At 42.4% G+C, this 22,282-nt stretch overlaps 1 protein-coding gene across 11 annotated transcripts in view; it reads left to right on the top strand.

Annotated features, from left to right (window-relative positions):
- The window catches only part of PITPNM2 (phosphatidylinositol transfer protein membrane associated 2), a 141,977-nt gene that overhangs the window by 72,606 nt on the left and 47,089 nt on the right, over window positions 1-22,282 (top strand). For 10 of the 11 annotated variants that reach the window (XM_072880454.1, XM_072880458.1, XM_072880457.1 and 7 more), the window contains 3 exons: window positions 14,528-14,742; window positions 16,351-16,472; window positions 18,138-18,371. In XM_072880454.1, coding sequence (XP_072736555.1) covers window positions 14,528-14,742; window positions 16,351-16,472; window positions 18,138-18,371 — 571 coding nt within the window. Of the gene's footprint in view, window positions 1-14,527; window positions 14,743-16,350; window positions 16,473-18,137; window positions 18,372-18,396; window positions 18,569-22,282 lie in introns of those variants that run through there. The other variant, XM_072880460.1, reaches the window with a different exon arrangement.

The following is a 22,282-nucleotide window of genomic DNA, read 5'->3' as shown; positions in this document are numbered from 1 at the left end:
AGTTTGATTTAAAAGTGGAGGTTTTGTCTTTGAGACAGGCACTGGGGAGAGAGCAGTGGGGAGCATGACTTCTGCTCTTTTCAGAGAATGAGAGTGTGCTTCATGTCTGTCTTTTTATTTTTCCTCTGAAACGTGTAAGGAGGCCACAGGGGAAGCAAGTTGTGTATGTTGAACCCCCTTAGGGGAACAAGCTGAGATATCGTATAAAACAGCAGTGTAGAGGCATTTCTTAGAAATCTTTGCCTGAAACGTAGAACAGAATGATTTAAAGTAGTTCCCGGGGAGAGGAGTGATTCTTAAGAGCAAAAGGTTCGTTTCTAAGACATTTGTTATGTACAGTATGGTGTCATTATTGCTGGAGACGCTAGTCCGCCTGATCCCCTAACAAGCAGTTTTCCAACAGTGTAAAAAGGAGATGTCACAATCATTCCTCAAGGGTTTTAGAGAGCCTTTAGCATGTACTTGAAGTTGATCACGCGTATAACTCCAAGCTCATGAGTAAAGATCCCCGTTAAACTTCAAACCAATTGGTATAAAGTTGCTCTTTTAAGAGCAATCAGATAATTTTCCTAGATTCCAGTATCCTCCAAATGAGTTTTCCAAAAGGACCTTCTCACCTGAGGGATGAAGCGATGGGCTCATGCAGTTGCTCTGGGAACCCTTTCTGTGGAAGTACTGCCTCAAAGCCATGTGGGCAGGGATGTTCAGACTCAAGCTGTAGTACTGCGGTCACTTCTCAAAGATGTTTTTGTGGAGGTTTTTGCTTTGCAGTGGAAGGTCCTTTTGTCTCCTTTCATGAGAGAACAGTCCCTCCTTCTTCTTAGAAGTCTTAACAAAAATTTCCACCAGATTTGATGTAAGCAGCGTCATGCCCAAGTAGCAAAGGATTCTTCCATTAGACCAGAACAGGCTGTACTCATATTTACTGTGTTTACTGGATGGGAGAATTAAAACTGTGCAGTATATAATCCAGCATCTCTGTTGGTTCTCTGCGCCACTAGGCAGGCGAGACATGAAATAAATCATTGTGTGCGTGCCCATGTCGCTCTATAATTCCTCTTATACTTAAAGTTCTCCAGGCTGATGTATAAAGCTGTGAAAACTGAGGTGAGTGGCCTGCTGCTTTGCTTTTTATTTATTTATTTTAAATTTGAGGGTGGGGGGAGAGGAGCAATCTTAAGTGTTGCTTTCTGCTAGCTTCAGAAATACTATCTACAGAGACAGTGGTTTCAGTACTTTAAGTAGGGCTTAAATTCTTCCATAACTAAGTTAATTGAAGCCCTGAAGTGAAGGGCTTAATGTACTCTTGACTTGCTTGAAGCCTAGCAGATCTGAACAGAATTGTTATTCTCTAAGTTTTAGGCTGTCAATATCCATGTTTTAATGGGAAACCTCTCACGCAGTGTTGTCAACGTGTTCAGGTTGGGAGCCCTTGCTGCCTTAGCTGGAGAGCAGTTAGGTCTTAGCTCTTCCATATGCACAAGGGGTTTTTTGCATCATTGCTGAGTTTTTGTCTCTTTTTACTATCCAAGTTAAAACATACTAATTTTTATATCTGGGCTCGGACCCAGCAATCTTCCTTCCTACTGTGACCTGTTTTTATTCTGGTGCATAAAACAGGCAAAATATTTCAAAACAGTGAAATCATTCTTTGTACCTCTTTTCTAGACAATAGTTTTGTAGTGTAACTTTTTCCTAAAATCTGTACGCACATTTAAAAGCCTGTGCTGCTTCCAAGGGTGAGAACTTTCTAGATAAACTCGACCTTGAGAGTTGCCCATAGGACTAGGAGAGCTGCAGTTTGATCTGGGGAAACTGCAGGCTCTTACCCTAATGTAAGCAGAAAGCAACTAGAGATGAGCGCTGAAATGAGTTTCATGAAGCACAAACTGTTTATGGAGGGGACAGTTGTAAGTATCTGTAGGGATTTCTTTCTTCCTGCAGAATTGCTGAACCGAGGACTCTGTCCTGGATGTCTCCTCTGACTCTGCACATCACATCAAAGGCATCTGCAATATTTCTGTCTCTGTGAGGAGTTTGAAGCCTGTCAGGCACAAAGGATAGGACCATTCTGTGTTATACATTAGATAGATCTTATTAAAGGATCTCTTAATTCTTCCTCTTGTAAGTGTCCTCCGTATTTGTGTCTCAACAGCCATCCTTTCCTGTAACACTTGCTTCCTTTTCTTGTGTGTTTAGGGAATCTACCTTTCTGTATGTCTCCCCCTCACCCCAGAAACAATGCACACTTTAATGTTAAGTCTCTATCTCATAAAAGCTTGTATTCCAAGATCTGAATGTGTTTGTCAGAAAGATCAGTATGTTATTAGCCAAAGGTCAGTCCTTTTGTCATTTTAATACCATTCATTACTGAGGTTCCATATGCCATGAGATTCCGAGAGACCGTTGCCCTTCTGACCCTTACATAAGACGAGAGAATTCCTCTTGTTATTTAAATCTTATTTTTATATCGGTGTGCATAGCTTACTTTGTCTGCTGTAAATAACTCCAGTCCTTGTTTTCTTCATGCAGTTTTTTCTGAGTACTTGTGACCTTCCTCCAAAGATAGTGTACTTTAAAAATATTCTTGTGGACCTAGCGATTGCCTTTTGAGGATGAGACTTATTTTAAGATGCTGCATCATCCCTATAAGCTAATAATGTTAATACTTTGTCATTCAGCACTTCGAGGGTCCACGACTGGGGAAGGACTCTGGCCCCTGTTTGAGGCAATCTGTTAAAGATAACCCATCTGCTCAGCACTGTCTGCTGACCTTGGGCAGCATCCTGGGAATCGAGGGCTCTTCTCATCTTTTAACATGAGCCTCTCTTCTGCAGTAGCTCAGGGTTTTGCATTTATTGCCTTCCCTGAAAAATCAGAACATGTTTCCAAGTGGTACGCTGTACTCTCCTGTCATGACTGCTGATGGAGTACCCTGAGTCACTTCCCTCCTTTCTGAAGGATCATGGTTTTGTCCATCATCTCGGTCTCCAGACCCCTGCACTGTCCTGTTTTCTCCTTCATTTGTGTAGCTTTCAGATAGCACCTTTGAGAATAGACTTAAAAAACGTGCTTGGTGGTGGTAATTCTTGAGGCCATGTCCTGATATTTGGGTGCAAAAGTCGTGTCCCTTAAACTGTTAGCTACACTTAGCAATTGCCAGCAGGCTCAGCAGATGGTGAAAGATTGATTGAGTGGGGGAAAACAAACTAACCCTTCATCTCTGGACACTGAAGAACAGGGTGGCTGATTATTTTTGTTTCGTTTGCAGATGCCTTGGCCATCTGGACAGATAGACATATATGTTTTAAATTTAAAAGCAGGTGACACTGCTGACAGCTCCAGAGACCCTGGAAGATTCACAAGTCTAAAAGCAAAAGCCTGGTTTGAAGCTTTTCCACCAATTGCTATGCTGCAGCATTCAAAATGTGTGACTTCTATGTTCTCTCTTATTCTTCTGGTTTTCATAACCTTTTCTTTGTGATCATGAGGGCTTGCATCCTTTTGAAAGAGGAGAGTAAGACACTCGCAGTTGCTTAGCTTTGAGAACTCGGGCAGTACAGCTATGTTCAGTGCTACCAGACTTGCGGTCTAATTTGCACAGGTGACAGCGACAGCCATACGGGTTAGCATTTTGGGAAAACATACAGAAATAGCAAACATCTTTTTTGCATTTACTTTTTTTTCTTGTTTTGTAGCCGTTATCCTGGAACAGTTCTTAAATCGGCTGTTATTCCATACCTGGTGAAAAAAAGATTGACTTTAGAGTAGTGAACTATGTTGTCTTGACAGTTCACATGCTCTCTAACAAAACTGAGTGAAGCTGAGAGAAGGTTATAACACAAAAAATATTTTAAACTTCAGATTTGTACTGGTTTTAATACAGGATGCAGCACTGACAATCTTTCTGAGCTTGTGGCTGTCAGAAATCCTTTTTCCTTCTTTATTTTATTCTTATGAAAGAAAATTTCTGACCTGTCTACCTCTGGACAAAATTTTGACTGTTGACCCCAGATTAGGTTCTCACTTTTTCAAATACCTGAAGGCAAGTAATGAATTAAGTATTAGGAAAACTGTGGGGATTTCTTTAAGCCAGTCCTCCAGTATTTTAGCATACAGACTATTGTTAGTGAATAGTTGCATTGGGTTCCTAAAATCTAAGGGATGTAGTCAGAGGATCAGAATTGATCCAAAACACCCTGAGCTGAAATTTAGTCTCTGACTCACAAGATAATAATGAGCAACGTGCTTTACCTCCCTTTAAACTTGGGACAGTAATTCTCACAGTGTCTGTGGTATAGTTAATACGGTGAAAAATCTGCTTAAAGACAGGGAAGGAAATACTCAAGGTAAGATGAAATACTGAGCTGGAAGTGTAGTAGACATTTTGAAAGATGGAGCATGTGGGGTAAACAAGTTTGAGGTATCTCCATAACAAAGTGATTCCTAATTCATGTATTTCTGGCACATCCAGCCCTGGCTCCGTAGGAGTGTGACTGGGCGTCTTTGTAAGGCGGGGTGATTAATGAGTGGCCATGAGAACAGTTCTCTTGATGCTGTAAATTATTTATAGTCCTGCACAATTGATTGTCCCCAAAATATCCTGGTTTTGTACAAACAGCTTCATTAATATCTAGGCCTGATTCTAAATAATGCAGTGCGTACAACATTCGTACAAATTGATGCTGCGCCTATTTCTGTCTGTCTTGCGAGACTCTGCTGCTGACAACCTGTCCTGCCTTTAACTTTTAGGGCTTTTTTTTAGGAATGTGTGTTACATTATAAGGAAAGCAGCCAAGAATGATGGTGCTGCAGATGCAGCACAGGTAACCTGCACTTGCTTGGGTGAGAATGGTCCCTTCTTCAGGGCCTTCTGCATGCTCAGCTTTGCTCTGCTTCTGCTGGCTGGGAGCCTTGCAGGATTTGGGGCTGGAAACCCAGAGGGAGGAGGTTCTTGCAGCCTGGGTGCAATGCGAAGGGCTGTGACCCCCACCTCAGATGGCTCTCAGGAGAGTGAAGGGGTGACAGGAACAGACCCAGGATCCCCTGGACACTAGATGTACCTCCCATCAGAAAGCGGATCTACATGTGCTTCTCTCTGACAGAAAGACACTTCATGGGTGACATCCTCTTCTTTCTTCTTGTGTGTTTGGTATCTCCTTGGAGGTAGCATTACACAGTGATTGAGGCACTGGACAAAAGGCCAGCAATTCCTGTGTGATAGTCCCAATTCTTGCTTGGTGAACTTGAGGGAAGAGTCCCATAATATCCCTGCTGCAGGCAGGGGGGTGATCAGATTGCAGCTCCTTGCAGAGCTGGGAAGGACCCAAAGGGGAACCCTCTGGGAAATTGCAGCTATGCAGCACTAGGTTGGGAAGATAGATGCTAACTACTTTATGGTTACCATCAAAATCTTCTGCCTAATAAGCTAATGTGGTTGGATATCCTCAGTGAAACCAGACTATTGTGAGGGAGAAGGGCAAAAGGTACTTGGCTGTCCTGATGGCTCAGAGCATAACCCCCAAGCTGCAGAGCTGGTAGGACAGCCCCACTCCTGCTGAGACTGGGTCGCTGGGATTTCTGATGTGCCAGGAGAATGCATCGCTTCCAAACCCAGTGTTGGGCAGGGACGTGAAGGTGGTTCATTGATCTGGAGGAGACTGTGCTCATGGTCAGCAAGGTCTTTGGTCTCTATGAAAGGTCTCCATATTGATAGAGCTGTCCTCTTTGGCCATCTGATACAGCAGCCTAGAAAGTGGCAGTCTTTTCATGGCATTATGACGAGGTTTCTGCCAGGATGGAGGGTCTTCTGAGTTCCCTACACACACACACACTTTACAACTCTCTCCCTCTCATTTGAAGACTCCTTTTGCTTGTTTTTGACTGGATGGTAGGAACTCTTAAGACCAGGTTTTATGTTGAGCTGGAGAAGCGCCGGTGTTTGGGGGAAGGGGTATTGCCTAGATGCAACGAAGCACTGCGCATTGCCCAGCCGTTGATCAGACCTAGAAGGAGGATGTTTAAAACAGCTGCTCTTTTGCCTTTATTAATAAAGCCATTGATGAGGAATAGATTTCTTTCCCCCCCTCCCCAGGGTTTCAGGTCATTCCTACGTGTACAGTGCAATGAGGCTCAGAGTCAAAGTGCTGTTGTAAAGCTTCATGTTCTGATCATTATCTTGTTGACTCAAAATAACCTTCCTTTGCTAAATAAGTATTGTCACTGGCCCTTCATGTATTATTATTTTTTTAACAGCACTAATTGGATTAAAATAATTGTTGTGCGTGAAGGATGCATGTTAGAGTGCAAAGGGCACATGGAAACCTCAGCTATGGGCACCATGGTTACTAGTGACATCACTTGGTTTGCTGTTAAGAGTAATGATTCGTGTGCAGTGCTGAGTGAAGCCTGAGTGAAGATGGCCTAAACTAAACCCAGTGGATTGCTGATGCAGTCCCATTGCCATGGAAACAGATGTTGCAGCTTAAAGTTGCCTGCATTCATAATGTGATGCACATGGTGTAAACAAAACCATGGTCCTGTGGTGTCCACAACTTCTGAAAGGGCATGAATAGTGTTACTGGACAATAACAAAACTCACAAGTCCCTTACTGTCCTTCAGCAATTTTGTTGTTGAAGGACTCTCAGTCCGACTTGACGTGGATTGTTTCTGATTTGTACCTTACAAAGTGCAGGCTCAAAATTGCTATTAAAACCCATCCCTGGGGTAACAGGGTTCCTAGCTCCTGCCTACCTTTAATATTGTCTTTCCAATATAACTAGTAAGACTACACTCAACTCCTGCAAAACAAGAGTAGAGAAGCTTCCCTGTCTTCCCTGTTAGAGGACTGTTTTGCAATATTTTGGTAAAGGTACCTACTCAACCCCAATGAAGACGACTGCCGCATCGTGGTTAGGATGCCGAAATGGGGCTTGAAAGATCTGGGTACTAGACGTAGCCCTGCCAGCAGCTCTGTGTCTTCAGGTTACTTTCTCCCTCTTCAAAACGGTGCTCTCTTGTTGATTCCATCATCTTTAATGTGAGAGGACTCAGCTATTCTGGCTGTGGCACAAAAGCCTTTGACAGCAAGAAGTTGTGTGCTGTTCTACTTCAGCACTCTACTGCATTAATAACAGTAAGAGTGACTTTTATTTTTAATTTAATTCATGTAACTTCCTGTTTGCTCTTAGAACATGTTATGCACTGATAAAATTATGTTGGTTTTGATCTGACCAGAAGTTCTCCTTCTTGGCTTCTGTAACAGTGGAATAATACCATCTCCTCTGCTCCCTTCTTTCGCACTGAAAAAAGCTATTTACTCAGGTATCACCCTGATTATGGTGATCTCGTTTTAATTGAGTGTTTCAGGTCTTTGACACGCACATTTTGGAAAGAAAAAAAACAGCAAAGAACAGCTTGGGAAGTATGACTCTACTGTACTTTTAGGGTAAACCAACATTTTGTTTTCATAGTCAAAGACCTGATTTTTGATTACCTGCAGTAAATACTAACCATGAATGTGCCTGGTCTATCAGATATCTGTATCAGCAGGCAGAATGTTGTCGGTGGTGAAAGCAGATTGCTCATAATGAATTAGATGTCAGTTCAAATGCTCAGAAAGGAGTGGTTAACAGAACACAGAGCTGAGTCATACCACGGCAAGAGACAGCTGAAGATAGAACGGATACACCCATGTGCATGCACATCGTCACTGTACATGTTATCCATGTACAAAAATCCTGTGCTGGGAAAATGTGTTAAGAATGAACCATGCATTAGTTTCAGGACCTCTTGGTATTTTCCAGTATCTCTATCGTTGGCTTTCTGGTTTTAGGTGCTGTTTAATTCTGGCTTGCAGCAGCTATGGCTGAAACTGTGCATCTGTTGTCATGCTGGTTTATTTGTGGTGTTCAAATGCAAGTATCGCCTCAATAAGCCCAGATATATGGCTGAGGCTAACAGGCTGCTTTGCTTACAACCTCTCCCAACACTTCTGTAAAAGGCTATCACGTGCAACACACCAGTCATAGTCTAACTGGTGCCTTCTTTGTAGATGCAGCTTCTGCTCTTCTCTTGCAAGGTGCCTGCAGGTAGGAGATGATGATGGCTGGTAGGCAGCTGCCTGGAGCACGCTGAGGAAGGCAGATGGTGATGGGAAGAAGGCAACGCTTTGGAAAAATCAATTAGAAGAGTGAAATCTCCATCGGCCTAAATAATGTCCCACTGGACATAGTTGGGAATATTTTTCCCTTAAGGTATGGAAGAGATTGAAAACAAGTAGTTTATTCCTCTCCCAGCCTAAATCTTGTTACTCAACCCTTTACGTCTTAGGAACCTTTGTACTTCCTTTCTAAAACTGAACAGAAAAAAAATTAAAAAATAGGTCTGATTAGTGAAACCAGGTCTTAAAAGCTATCCAATGATGGCAGGAGTCATCCATCCTAAGCAGCTTCAGGCATTTTTTTGTCTGGTGGATTGCGTGAGGCAATTTAGGCTTTCTCTGGTTCCCAAAGGACAAGTCTGTTTCTGGGGACTTAATTGGCATTTGTGGTAGCCTTAGCATCCAAAACAATAAAAAAATAGTAATTGGCTATAGAGAATGTGTTCTCAGCCCTCCCTTACCACAACAGTATGAGCAAGTATGTTAGCAGGATCCTCTGGGGGATATTTGCTGTCATGTTCTTGTTCAGTGGTTATATAGATGCCTTTGTTTGCTGTCATTGTTAACTGAAACCATCAACCAGCTGTAAACTTCTTGTATACATATCTGTGTCTAAATGGGATAAAAAAAATCCCAAGACTTCAGTGTTATTTTAATAGATTCTCCCAGAATAATTTGTCTGAACTATCAAAATACCCTGTTGCCAAATAGGAGCTGGAGGGGGAAAAAGAAAAAAAAGAAAAAAAAAACCCAAAACCCAAAAAAAACCCAAAACAAAAAATCTTCTGGTTATTGTTTCCAGACCATGATTTGTGTCTCATTATTAATGGACGATAGGTCTACCAAGCGTAGTGCTGTCAGTCTTCATAATTCAAATAATCTCAAATCAAAACTCTCACAGGTCATTGAAGTAGGCCACTGGTACTGTGTAAATACATTGCTGTAATGCACCAAGAAACTTCATCATGAAGCTAAAGCATGTCAACCTTTTGTAATCACTATCTAACTTATTTAGATTGAGGGGTTGTACTGTAAACAGTAATCAGTGGTAAACAAGGTAAGTTATAGCTATAATCTATTTTTAAAAGCTAGAACAATGCCTGGATCGCCTATTATCACCATGCAACCTACTCTGTCTTTACTGTTCTCTGCAGTACCATTGCAGTGCTCAAAGTAGTAAGTTACAATAAAAAAAACTTTAGGAGAAACTAAACCACTGAGCCATTTGCAGTGGTGCTGTAGGCTTTGCAGAGATTCTCTGTGTATGGACCTGAGCCCATGCTCAGCCTGTGCTTTACTCCGGGGCTGAAACACAAAGAGAAGGACTCAGTTGGTTTAGGATAATGTTCTTCTCAATGTTCTTCTGAGCAATACTGTGTTGGTTGGTGGGGTTGGTTTTTCTTTTAATTTACCAAAAGCAAAACACTACAAGGCAAGTTTAATTTCCACAGCCTGACCTTCTGTATTTCTCCAGCTCATACAATAAGGCATATCTTAGCTGTTTTATCCAGCATTATGCATTCTTGTGCTGTGAAAGCTGTTTCTCCAGCTGTAGTGAGACTCCTCAAGTTGTGGGGGTTTCTGTTGCCATCAACTATCATTCCTTTACTGAGCTGTACCCCACTAGAAAAACATGAGTTGTGTTTAGTCACCTGGTCCTACTCAGCTGTTCCAGGACAAGTTTGCTGGACTAAGGCTTTGCAAGATGTGCTCCATGTTGTTAGCTGATAGTGAGGCACATTTCTGACTGGGAAAGGGGATGGAAGATCTGAGAACTGATCAACGTGTCTTTGCTAGTGGAAGGCTTTGTTTACCATTTGTCTCCTGTTGTGAAGGGCAGATGATAAATGGGGTTGGGCTAGCCCAGTGTTTAGATTACATTCATGGGAATTATTCATCTATGATTGTTATGGTGAGGTCATGTGCTTTGTCCCATGCTATGCTGCTGTGCCAAGAGATTTATTTTAATAGAAGCCTTTAAGTAACTGGCATTCTTGCTAATCATGGTGCATCTGCTTCTCTGGGTTCCCTGTTATGAGTAATTTAATGCTATTACTTTAGCTAGAAGGGATCTGTGTCACCATCTGTCCTGGAAAGCTATGGATGGGGCTGTGCAGAACATAGAGTGTCATCAGCAGAAGAGAGGGACTTCTAAAGGGGTGACTGGATTTCCTGTTGTAATACAATATAAGACCGTTTACTGTGGTTATGGCTTAGATAACTTGCATATAAAGGCTGTTAGATACTCTTTGATTTTGTTGGGGACTGTTCATCAGGTATTTATATAGAGGGAAGATACTGTTGACAACAGTATCTTGCTACTTCTTAGTAGCAAGTAGCTAGTAGCTACTTGTTAGTAGCAAGCAGTAATAACACAGGTAATCTGCTAAATAAAGTCTCTGCTTCTCATAGGGGCATGGGTCTATGAGGCTGAAACCTTCAAGGCTGACCCTAAAATGCCTGCACGTCTGCCACTCCCAGCAGACAGATATTCTTTGGAGAGGGCTTGCCAGACACTTTTCAAGCCAAATGCTTTCCTAACCCATGGTTATTTTTTAATTGTTGTTTACAGACCACTTCCTTGTAAGAAGCCCTCTCCATGCTGTAGCTGAGTCACAGTAGACATGAAGAGGCTATACGGTTGAAAAGCAAATTGCTCTTTCCTTCCATAAGTGGTGTACTTTCACAGTACTGCTTGCGTGCAGAGTATCATCCTGGTCTCTCAAGTATGTGTGGCTGATGTCTTCATTTTTATTGTCTGAGAAACTTATCTTCTTTTTGTCTTTGTGACTGGTTAGTAATTGACTGTTCACCATCTAACCTGACTTTTTTGGTCCTTCCTGACCTCACTGTGGCTTGTTGCCTTCTCAGCAAGCTAACTGGTAAGTTTGAGAGCACGCAGGGCTGGGAAGCAGCTTTGTGGGGGTTTGTCATGTAGAGTTTTTATTTGATCATACTATCCTTCCCAGCAATAAGTTATGTTGTGTTTTGAGTATAAATTGGCCTGACTCAAAAGTCCTGGCTCAAAATATAGTTTGGGATATAAACTTTGCAGCTCAGATTTTTTTTTTTTTTTTTGACATGCAGAGGTGCAGCTCTTATTTCACATTCGTCAAAGAAAATGTTCTTGCTGTCCCTTGTCATATCTTATGTAGATAAGTGACAAGCAGGAGGAATGTGTAGGGCCAAAATTTGCTTAAGGCTTGCAACTGGGTGAAAGAGGCTGTGGGCTGGAGTTGGTCATCTGGAAAGGCTGAAGGAGGAAGCATGCCCTGCTCTCAGAATAGGGTTCGTGGTCTCCTGCAGGTGCATAGAACTAAATAAAATAACCATAAATCAGGAGTGGGACGTGAACTAAATTCCGCAAAGAATCTCAGTTAATTTGGGTTTTTCCCTTCTTCCTTCCCTTGCAAAGTGTTGGAACCATAACACCATGCCACCCGGCACATCTCCCGCGATCAGACAGCTCTGTCTGAGAAGCTGAGTGTTAGCATTACCAGGTCATGTGGAAAAGCTGCCTATGGAAGTATTAATGTAAAGAAAAAATTGGCCAATATTGCAGGTTCACCAGGGTTCTAGTTGTAGGATGAGAACTAGGCAGCTCATCTTCATGCAGAGAGATTTTTGTCAAAACTGGCTAAATGGGGGAAAGAAAAGTGGAGAATGTTAAGTGTTAGCTGTATGTGCCTGAGCTATCACAAATGCTGGGCTTCAAACCAGAAAGGTTTGAGCAGAGGTCCTCCTGAGCCTGGCTCAGGCCTCATAGTTATAAAAGAATTGGAGTTTGTTTTTCTGAACTGTTTCAGATGTAAACCATTTCTTCTGGTGTTGAAATAAAAAAAGATAGATTCCTCAGTTGAAACCTATGCAGAGACTAAGGATGTTTCATCCCCAAAGATGGGTAATACTGATGAGGGCATGGATCAGAACAGTTCTGTTTGGGGACTGAGGGCATAGGCAAGTGTCTGTGTCCTGTTCACCCCAGCTTGAAACTTCCTCTCATGGAGAAGTCACAGTTCAGGAGACCGTCAGAGCCTGGCTTTGCTTTGAATGCTTGTCTTTAGTCTTCTCAAGTGGATCAAGTTGGAGAGAAACCTCCTGCTTGGATCCATCTTCAATCCATCAGGAAATGCAACAGAAGAAAACAGAGTTTTTTGCGGAACTGTATTAAGCAAGGCTGACATTATAGTAGGGTGGGGTGCCAGGGGCTTCAATAAAAGGAAACGCATATTGCAGGAGAGCTCCCGGGCTGCTGCTGTTATGTTTGATGGGAGCCAAAGTCAGAATCGGCAGCACAGGGTCTTAAACCTTCAAACTTAAGGTTATGGAAGCAGCTGGCCACTTGCATGGCCCTCTGAAGAGCTTCAAGAGGTGGAGAGCTGTAAGAGGAAGGCAAGACATAAGGTATATCTCACATGTATTTCTGAAAGGAAGAGTATGAAACTGCATTCTGAGAAAGAAAGCCTAGAGGGTGTTTTTATCCATTTTCATATCAACTATGGCTATTCAAACAAAATAAATCTTCAGTGTTTTGGTTTTCTAATTCAATACAAGCGTTCGTAAATCTGGAGACCCAGTTCTGTGTTGGTCCAGCTCGGCACAGTCCTAGGAGGTGCTGAGTCCACTCAGTGCTGTGGATTTCTTTTGAATTTGAAAAACTCCTAAATATGTTTTGGTCCCAAATGAGGACTTGCAGATTTGACTGGAATTTCTGGTAACCGTGCAATCTAGAATGGAGTTTTAAATCCAGCTGATGTATGATTCTACGTGTGATAACTTGGCACGAAGAGAACACGTCTTTCCTCTGCTTATGATTTCCACATGCTTCTGCCATATAATAAAACTCTAGATCTCCATAATTTGTATCAACTGTTCAGAGCAGATGCTGTGCTATTATTCTGTCTGACATATTTGCTATGCCTGCTGGGTTACTGCCTTTTCTGAGACCTTTGAATTAACCAGATTTTTGGGTCATCAAGATTGTTTAATGTTATTGTCGTAAATATTTGTACAGGACTTGGTCAGTGCTTATATAAGAACTGAAAGACAGCAATTTGTTTTAAGAGGATGTGTGTGTTAATGAACTGCCAGCTGAATGTTAGAAATAAACTGTAAAAAAAAGTGCTTTTCTTTTGCAGGACTATTGCAGTTTGTGGGGTGGGAAAAAAATTACTATTTAGATTGTCAGTTATTTAGATTTGTCGGTTACAGCTGTTTAAATTTAAAATCGCTTGGGAGTTCTTTAAAGAGAGGGCTATTTACTTCTAAATAGCTGTGTTGGCTTATCATCCTGTCCTCAAAAGATGAGAAGCTGATCTCTTGCATCTTATTAATCATTTTCTGTTAAACCATGTTATCCTTTGAATTGTTTGTATGCTGAAAATGAGAAGTTGTTATTGTGTTATATTTCACAGTTGATTCTTGTATAAAATTCCTTTTTTTTTCTTAATTTCCAAAGTAGTGTGCTCTCAAATACAAACAATAAACTCAAAATACCTCCAATATGAATCTGTTGTTTGGAAATGATGAAGGTTATACATCATCCAATCTGCTGAAATGTGTTAGAAATGAATAAATATTTGGTTTGCCTCTAGCTCTTCTTAGAAGCACTGAAATCAGTTTTGTTTTTTTTATTGAAGGAATTTTTGCCAGGTTTCTCAATGAGGGACAATACTACAAATAAGCCAAAATATGGAGGCTGCCAGCGGGTGCTGTGTGCATTCTGGCAAACTTGGGTTGTTTCTTCTAAATATCTTAATTAGCAGAGAATAGTCTCCAAGCTGTTCTTGGAGAGCTGCTGCCATGCAAGACCACAAGCAACAAGCCCCCAGATCCTGTGGTTTTAGGTCATAAAATAGTCTTTAGTACTGTGATGTTGCGCCGAGTTTGTGTATGATTCTTCACGCTGATACAACACCACAAGAATGAGCTAAGTCGGACAAGCTCCCTTTCGCTGTGTCATCTGCTGATATGAAAGATTTTTGTACTGTTGGGTGGTTCACAGCTGGAGCCAAGGTTTAGTGTGCTCTCAGGAAGAGCCACGTGTCACCTGTTATAGGAGCAGGAATTGATGTGTCATTAGGTCTCCATTCAAACCGTCTCTTAGTGTCCAAATCAGATTTTTACAGGATCCTTAATAAATCCAATCTCTGTTCCTGTGTTGGCCAGATGAGTCTCTAAACCTTTCCTTTATGATCTCTAGGTTTGGTAATCTTACTGCCAGGGTGCCGCTACAGTTCTGCTGTCTGTATGAAGCGCTGCACAAAAGGAGTCTTAGAAACCACCCCCAATGTTAATGTGCTTTGAGACCTTGGTATGTACAGTGCACTGGAAGGATTAACTATGTGATATATTTTCCCTTTCAGAAAAAGAGCAGAGAGGAGACATGTGGGGAAGGCAGTGGAGTAGAGATCCTGGAGAACAGGCCATACATGGATGGACCAGGAGGCAACGGGCAGTATACTCACAAAGTGTACCACATTGGTATGCACATACCCAGCTGGTTTCGGTCAATATTGCCCAAGGCAGCTCTGCGAGTTGAAGAGGAATCATGGAATGCATATCCTTATACAAGGACAAGGTAAAACTTATCAAGATGTCCAGAGCTGTTTCCCTAGTTTAGAGAGAGGATTTGATGTCAGTCCATGTGGCAGTGGCATCTCTTCCATCTCCTGTAATATCCTTTGGAGAAACTGGGGTCAAGTCCTAAGATTCTTACACAGTGCTTAATCTTAGGAGTGCGAGTGTTGCCTGAGCTGACTGCGCACTTGAGAATTTGTGTCTGGTCTAAAATGTGAGCTGTTTTGTCCATCAAAGCATGGGAAATCTTGAATAGTTTTTATTTAGTCTTGTATCCTGCACTGCATGTTCTACATAACATTGCAGATATCTGCTAGCTCAGTGAAGTTATAAATGTACATGGTGATGGGACAGTTGTCACGTTGAACACTGTCAAGAAAGACAGGATTCATTTGTTCTAAGGGGGAAAGCGTGGGGAGAGAAAAATCTTAATAAATAAATCTGGTGCTTCTTTTCTGGGAACTGTCTTACTGTCATTTAGCTAGAAAATAACAAACCTTCATCCTGTGGTTTTCACCCTGAGAAGGGAAGAGCACCAGAGGCTCTGTGGAGCCCTCTGGGACCTCCTCGTTTTGGCTGATTTTGTCTACGAGGACTTCAGACACCCTGGAATATAGCCTTTATGCCAGTTACTCTGGTTTAGAGCATTTTCCCTTTTCCAGGTTTACAAGTCCGATATTGCTGTCATCTTTCGTAATAAGAAGGCTTTAAAGGATATTTTGCTTTTTATCAAAAATCTGGAGAAGTTTCATAGTTCTGTTTTAGCTGGTCTCTACAAGTAACATTAGTCTGGAGAAAGGTGGGGAGTCAGTGTCTGCATACGGGCAGTTGCTCGTGACGAAATATAATGGAGCTGTCTGACTTTCAAGTGATTAAAGTCCACTTTCAGTCTGTTTTTTATCTATTCTCTGGAAATGCCCGTGAGTCTATCAGTTGGCCAGGAAACCTGGCACTGCACAGAACCAGTCTGTATTTTATTCTACCACAGTTTCCAGGCAAGAGCTCTGCTTTTCTCCTCGTAGAGGTGCCCAGGGTGTCCTTGTATTAGTATCTGTGTCATAACATAAGTTGTTAGTATAGTGGGCCCAAAAGTTATCTTCTTGCTGAAAACTGCTCCTTTAAAAACAGTCTGTCCTCATAATAGTATCCTGGAGGAGACATTGTCAAATTAAGTTGCAGGTTTTTGTCAGCATCTCTGCGAAGTAAGACGACTTGGCGGTCCCCTTGGGCTTTCTGCTTTCTGGGAAGTGGTTTCTTGGTCAATGTGGGTGCCCAGTCTCCAGTAACTGCATGGGGCATATAGGTATCTTCTCACCTGTAATCCATGTAACAGCTCATGGGGAGCACACACCTTTGCTGTGGGCTTGGGGTTTTACTAAACCAGAGCTATTCCAGTGGAACCACATGTCTGAGGTGAGCTCCTGTCTTAAGAAGCTGTTAAAGAAAATCTCTTTAATCTGTACTGATGGTATTTTAAGCATATCTGAAGTAAAACATGAGCAAAGGCTGGCTTGGATTTGAGGCTGATTTTGTACATCTTAGGAAAGCATTTTCTCTGCTTGCCAAGCAGAGCGGGATTTACTCTAAGCTGCATTGTTCTCGTTTTCAGGTATACGTGTCCTTTTGTGGAGAAGTTCTCTATTGATATTGAGACATACTACAAAACTGATCCAGGAGAGCATGTCAACGTGTTCAACCTTTCTCCTGCAGAAAAAAGACAAACCATTCTAGGTGAATAGCCTTTTTCTTTTACTTCTGCTTTTTTTTTTGCTGTGTAAAGGATTTTGCTTGGTGTGTCCCATCTGCCTGTCCACCGCCCTCCAAACACACACCTGCACCCCTGTCAGTGTCAGGCTGCGGGGTAGGGTTACATCAAGTAGAGTGAGGACGCTGGAGTTCTCTTCTAGGCTTGACGTAAATCACGTGGAAATCATTTTAATCCCCCGTCTAATGCTTTCCTGTCTTATTTGTGCAGCTCCTGAGGAGAGTAAGACATCTAATGATTTTGGGGGTAATAAGTAGAAATAACCATAGAAGAGGAAAATATTGCTGTATAACTGAGTAGCTCCTTTGAGTATATGAAAATCATTCCTATCTGCACTTCTGAAACACAAAGGTGTATTTCATTTTTGCTTCCTCTCCTTTTAGTCTTGCCCTCATGCAGGTTAACACTTCAGCTTCGCAGCTGTCTTTGGAAGATTGGGTTAATGAGCCTTACATATGTAAGGATTTAATGAGAAAAGGCAAAAGGGAACATCTTACAAAAAGGCAGAGAATGGCAAGTGTCATAGCAATTCCTCTGTCTTGTCTGTTGTGATCCGTGCCCATGGCATTTGCTGGAGACCTAACTGCATGGCGGGGAGCGCTGGCAATTACAGCCACGCGGGACTGAAGCATCCCTTGCTCTGAAGCTGCTGAGACTGAAGTGTTCAGAAGCTCAGGCTGACTTCTGGCAGTCCCATGTGTCGCTGGCCGCAGCGGGAGCTTTGGGGAAGGACATCTAGTGGCTGCTGTGGCTCCTCCAGCGCTGCTGACGTGTGGGACATGGCTGTAACCCCGTGCAATTTTACTTGAGTGTTACTTGATTTAAACTTCTTTGGTTTAAACTTGTTTGACTGTCCTCATTCCTAAGCCTATCTGATCGGGCTTTCGGTACTGAAAAAATAGTGAGGCAGCATGACTCAAGTCTGAGAAGTGTCAGAAGAGCTGTCATTTCTTGGGAAGTGTGGTCCTGTCCTTCAATCCAAACGTCAGATGTTTCTGCTGACGTCTGGGGTGGGGGTTCCTGATCTTTAAAATATGTTCACTCACCATGCTCCCATTGCAGTTTCCAATTCTCCATTGCTGAAGTGTTAATTAGGACTTAAGTTAAACTTTCTGCCTTCCATAGTACATCTGGTGTAACAATAGCATGTGAGGAGTTACCAGTAACTGCACTTGATGGACGCCAAAGACAGGACGTTCAGTGGGTAGTGCCTTTTCCATAACAGTGCTAAGAAAGGGCAGGTATATTTAACAGTCTTGCACAAGACAGAGCTGTAGCACTGTGAGTGATATTAGAAAAGCTGAAAGATGGAATGTGCAAAAGATCTTTTTGGAGCTGGAAAGATGGAGTGAGCGTATCTGCCAGAGTGCTGTGGATCTGCAGTCACTGTGGGCAAAAACACCTATTTGGAGCAAAACCTCTGTTTGCTGGAACTGTGCGTACTAGTTCCTCTGGCAGAGCTCATCACTGCCCAGCAGCGATGTATAAACAATTTAAATATCAGTTAAGTGTAAGTAAAAAGGAACTAAATTGCTCTAAAACTCTGTAAAACAGAAATAACTTCTGAAAAATGGTATTTTCTTTTGTTCAGGAAAAGGAAATGTCTAACTGTTTCTATTCTCTTTCTATAGATCCTATTGATATTGTTAAAGATCCTATCCCTCCACATGAATACAAAGCTGAGGAGGATCCAAAGCTGTATAAATCAGTGAAGACTAAAAGAGGCCCCCTCTCAGAAGACTGGATTCAAGAGTACAAGAACAACCCTGGGAAATACCCCATAATGTGTGCATATAAACTGTGTAAAGTCGAGTTCAGATACTGGGGGATGCAGTCGAAAATCGAGCGGTTTATCCATGATGTTGGTGAGCATTTATAGTCTTGCAAAGTTCACTGTCAACTCCTTTATGTTGTTTCTGAATTGAAACACAAAGGTGAGGTACGTGCAATGTATCATATCCCAAGACATGTCTGTGAAGAGATTCTCAGATCTGATTACTCTTTTTGCAGAGCTGTGGGTCAGTTCAGAAAAAATCATGGTGTTCTGTCACTTGTAATCATGGTATGTATTAATCCAAACCACATGTAGCCACTGAAAGGGTTTCAAGTCCTGTGTAGGCAAGATCTTGCATTCTCTTTTTTTTTTAGATAAGGATCTGTCTGTTTAACTCCAGATCATTTTCAAAATCTGCCAGTTTTCTTTATTGTGGACAAAATCCTCAAGGACTACTCAAAGAAATGGACTTCACTTGTGAGTCCTAAGTAGTTCCAGAAAACCACTCCTTGGAGCATCCCTAGTTTCTGCCTGCCTTGTGGCAGGGCTGGTGGGTCTATGTGTGGTCACACATCTCTGTCCTCCAGGCTGCGGTGTTCCGGGCTCCCCACCTCACTGTGCTGTAGCCCACCATGGGTCATTGACAGCTCTTGGTTGTGAGTAAATGTGCTGCTTTGATGCATCATTCTTAGGTCAATGCTTTTAAAGGAGGTATTGTTTGTGTTCCAGAAGTAACTAAGTGGAGACAGTCCAGATGGTAGCAGGGCTGGCAGTAATTTGTTCTTTGCAGAAAATCTGTAACACAACTGATATAGTTTCTGAGCCTTGCCACAAGAGGCAGGATCTATGGCCAGGTGGAAAACTTAAAGAATGTTTTAAAGAAGCATTCCCATCTCAAAAAAAGTGCAGAGGTATGGCTGTCCTCTGGCAAAGAGGAGGCCAATGAAAGGCTGTGTAAAGGATGCTACCTGCTTTCTGTACACAGTAAATCCTCCTACATGACCTCTACAGCTGTCCTTTCTATATGCAAAGCTTCTTGGAAGTGCCTGATGCTAGCATAAGTAAGTAATTTTATAGCTCTTTTCAGTTGTACCGTGCTCCTGAGAGCTAATGTGGAAAACACTGATAGAGCAGTGGAGAATAGTGTGCACCGCTCTCTGAATAGTCACAGGTTGCTTTCTTAAAGCTCCTTTGGTTTTACTCTACCCCAGATGGAAGTTTTTACCTGTTATAGTCTGTATTACAAGTGGCTCTCTGCAAGGAACTCCCTTGGCGTTTTGGTGACATGGGTTAATTTAGTGTATACTGCAAAACATGGGGGCAGAATAACAACTCCATTGTATCTGTTAAATGAAAAAGAAGCATGTGACTCTTCCAGTTGTTCAGAGGTGTTTGGCATAGATTAAACTGTGGTCCCTTAGAAATGTTTCTTTTGTATTTCATGAAAGATTGCCTGCCATTTTCCTCTTGATTGAGGCTTTGCAGAGAGCCGAGCCAGCTCATTGTCTGCCTTTCAAAAGCCTTTCCACTCTGTTATAATGATGGCAAATACTGTTTTTCAAAGTGGTTAAGATGCATAAAATCAGAAAGGTCTTTAAGGCAAGACAAAGTTGAGTGAGTGAAAAGTGAAAGCAAAAGCTTTGGGTATCTACAGAAGGTGTGTAGCCTTCCCCTGCAATGGGATAGCCATGGGGAAGCCATTAGTGAGTGGGAAAAATGTCATAGCACATGTACCAAAGACAGCAAGGTATGAGGATGTTTAAGTTGGAAAGATGTGAGCTACAACATGACTGACCAGGCTTATATGCTGATCCCAGTTTTGGGGTTTCAACTGGTGACTGAAAGCAGATTGGAGCCCTTTGTGCATGGTGCAGCCTATGGTCGACGAAGCTCTCAGGTGCCAGAGACGTCCTTGTGGGCCAGCCCCTCCTTGGCATTTTCCTCCCGGTTCCTCTGTTCCCAGCTCCTGCAGATTTGTTTCTTGGGGAATTAGGTCTCTCTGTGCAGGGTCGCCAAGCCAGTAAGAAAACGGAGGCAGAAACCAAGAGCGGCATCCAAACTCTGCCCAAGGGGGGGAGCAGTACTTAGTGGTGCAAACTGAAATTAGAGAATGGGTTGAAAGAAGAACACATCTGAGTTAAGTGACGGATGGACTGCGATATGTAGCAAGGCTACTGAGCGCGGAGGGAGTAACTCTGGAGGATGGTGTTGAAATGTTCTCAGTCTTACTGAGTGCAACAGCCATTTTTTCTGATGACTAATTGGACAGTTAGTCAGTGCTTTGACAGCCTGAGACACAGACTAAAATTGTGGGCTATTAGTCTACTTGGCTGTAATATTTGTATGCTTTTTTACTCCTTTCCTATAGAATTTAAGTTTAATTGGACTGGCACTGCATAATGTTCTGCTCCCACTTGCTTCCTAATGGTGCACGTGGGCTATGATTATTTTGTTGTTAAACAAGTGTGTTGACTGCGTATGGGTTATTGATTATATACATGGCAAAGTGTGTTCCCATACCAGTAACTGGAGCTTTGTCTAAGCCACTGCGTCTTAGGCTAAATATACCCAAATTGTTGCACAGCGATGAAGTGGAAGTGGTTTTAGAAAGCTCTTTTGCAGAACTTTTGCTTCACTAAAGCGCTCAAATGAGAAAGTTCATCTAGAAGGGTCTGCAGGTAGAGTTTTGTCTTTTCAAGAGCAGGCAGGTTGCAGTTAGCATGATGTGGATGTGACCACAGGCTTTTCTTTGTGAGTGGTTTGAGCAAGGGAGGGCAGGGAAGCAAGCAGATACAACTGCAGGTTGCCTTTGATTGGGTATATTCAGACAACCAGAACTGTACTGAGAAGGTTGTGGGATCTGTTGTGACTATCAAGGAAATAGTGTTGCACAGGGAAGATCGGGCATCTTTTATCTGCTGCCAGGAAATTGTGAGAGTGCATTATAAAATGCTTTGGGATGTTGCCATTGGGTACATAGTTGATGGGTATCTGAACAGTTGCTTTATATGGATAGTTGAGGGGGGTTTGGGCAGGATTTGGTGGTGGGTTTTTTTATTTGTTTTGGGTTTTTTGCATTGAGTTTTTGTTACATTTGCTAGTTTTACTTCATGTTAAAAAACGAACCCAGAACTATAGACAAAAGCTTTTTAAATTAAGCTAAAATCATCTCTGTCCTGGCTTGTCTCATGGTCATTTACACTTCCTTTTGTAAGATTAAGTTCAACACCACAATCTGTAGGCAAATCATTTACAAGAGTCAGCACCTCATGGATTCAGCCAGTCTCTGAGTTGTCGAGGTGGTGAGTTGAAAGGCAAGCGATTTAAATGTTTGCATCCTGCTAGACTCTTCACAGATGATCTTTCTGCACAACGCAGTAGGAAATGTTATAATTAAATCAATGCAACAATGATGGGTACTTCTGAACTCAGTCTGCATGTGTACGTTTGTGCATATGTGGTTTCCTTGGTTTTTGGTTGTTTGTTTTTTTTTTTAAACCGAAGTGTTGCGCACTTTAGAGAAATAATAGTCTTGTTAACTACTGATATTACTGAAATCGGCTGGTACCTGCACCCTTATAAAAAACCTGTTTCCACCATTTCTGATTGACTTCAGTGTGTGACTTGCCTGCCGAGACTGCGGGGTTATCCTCCAGTTCTGGGAAAGAAGGCTCGGATGAGCGTGGTGCATGCTGGGCGGAGGGGGAAAACCTACTCTAAAATCCTCCCTGATTCTCCTGTGCCACTCTTTTCTCTCTTCACACCAGAGACACCTCTTTGTGAGACCATCTCCTACCCTGCAGTTCTTCCATACTGCTGGGCTGGTTTGCTCTGTGGATGAGAAGGGAGCATGCACCCCACAGCAGGTGGTGGCAGGGGGGATGGAGGAGCGTTGCAGTGCCCGGAGCCTCACCTCCACTGGGCTTGCTGCATTCTGTCTGACCTGGAATAAGGTGACTGGTGGGATGCTGTACCCAACCTGTCCTCCCCGGCCAGCTCCCA

Source organism: Ciconia boyciana, chromosome 15 (genome assembly GCF_034638445.1).
Source record: "Ciconia boyciana chromosome 15, ASM3463844v1, whole genome shotgun sequence".
Taxonomy (NCBI): Eukaryota; Metazoa; Chordata; class Aves; order Ciconiiformes; family Ciconiidae; genus Ciconia; species Ciconia boyciana.
Note: the sequence above shows the minus strand (reverse complement) of the source record. Positions and strands in the feature narration are given on the sequence as shown.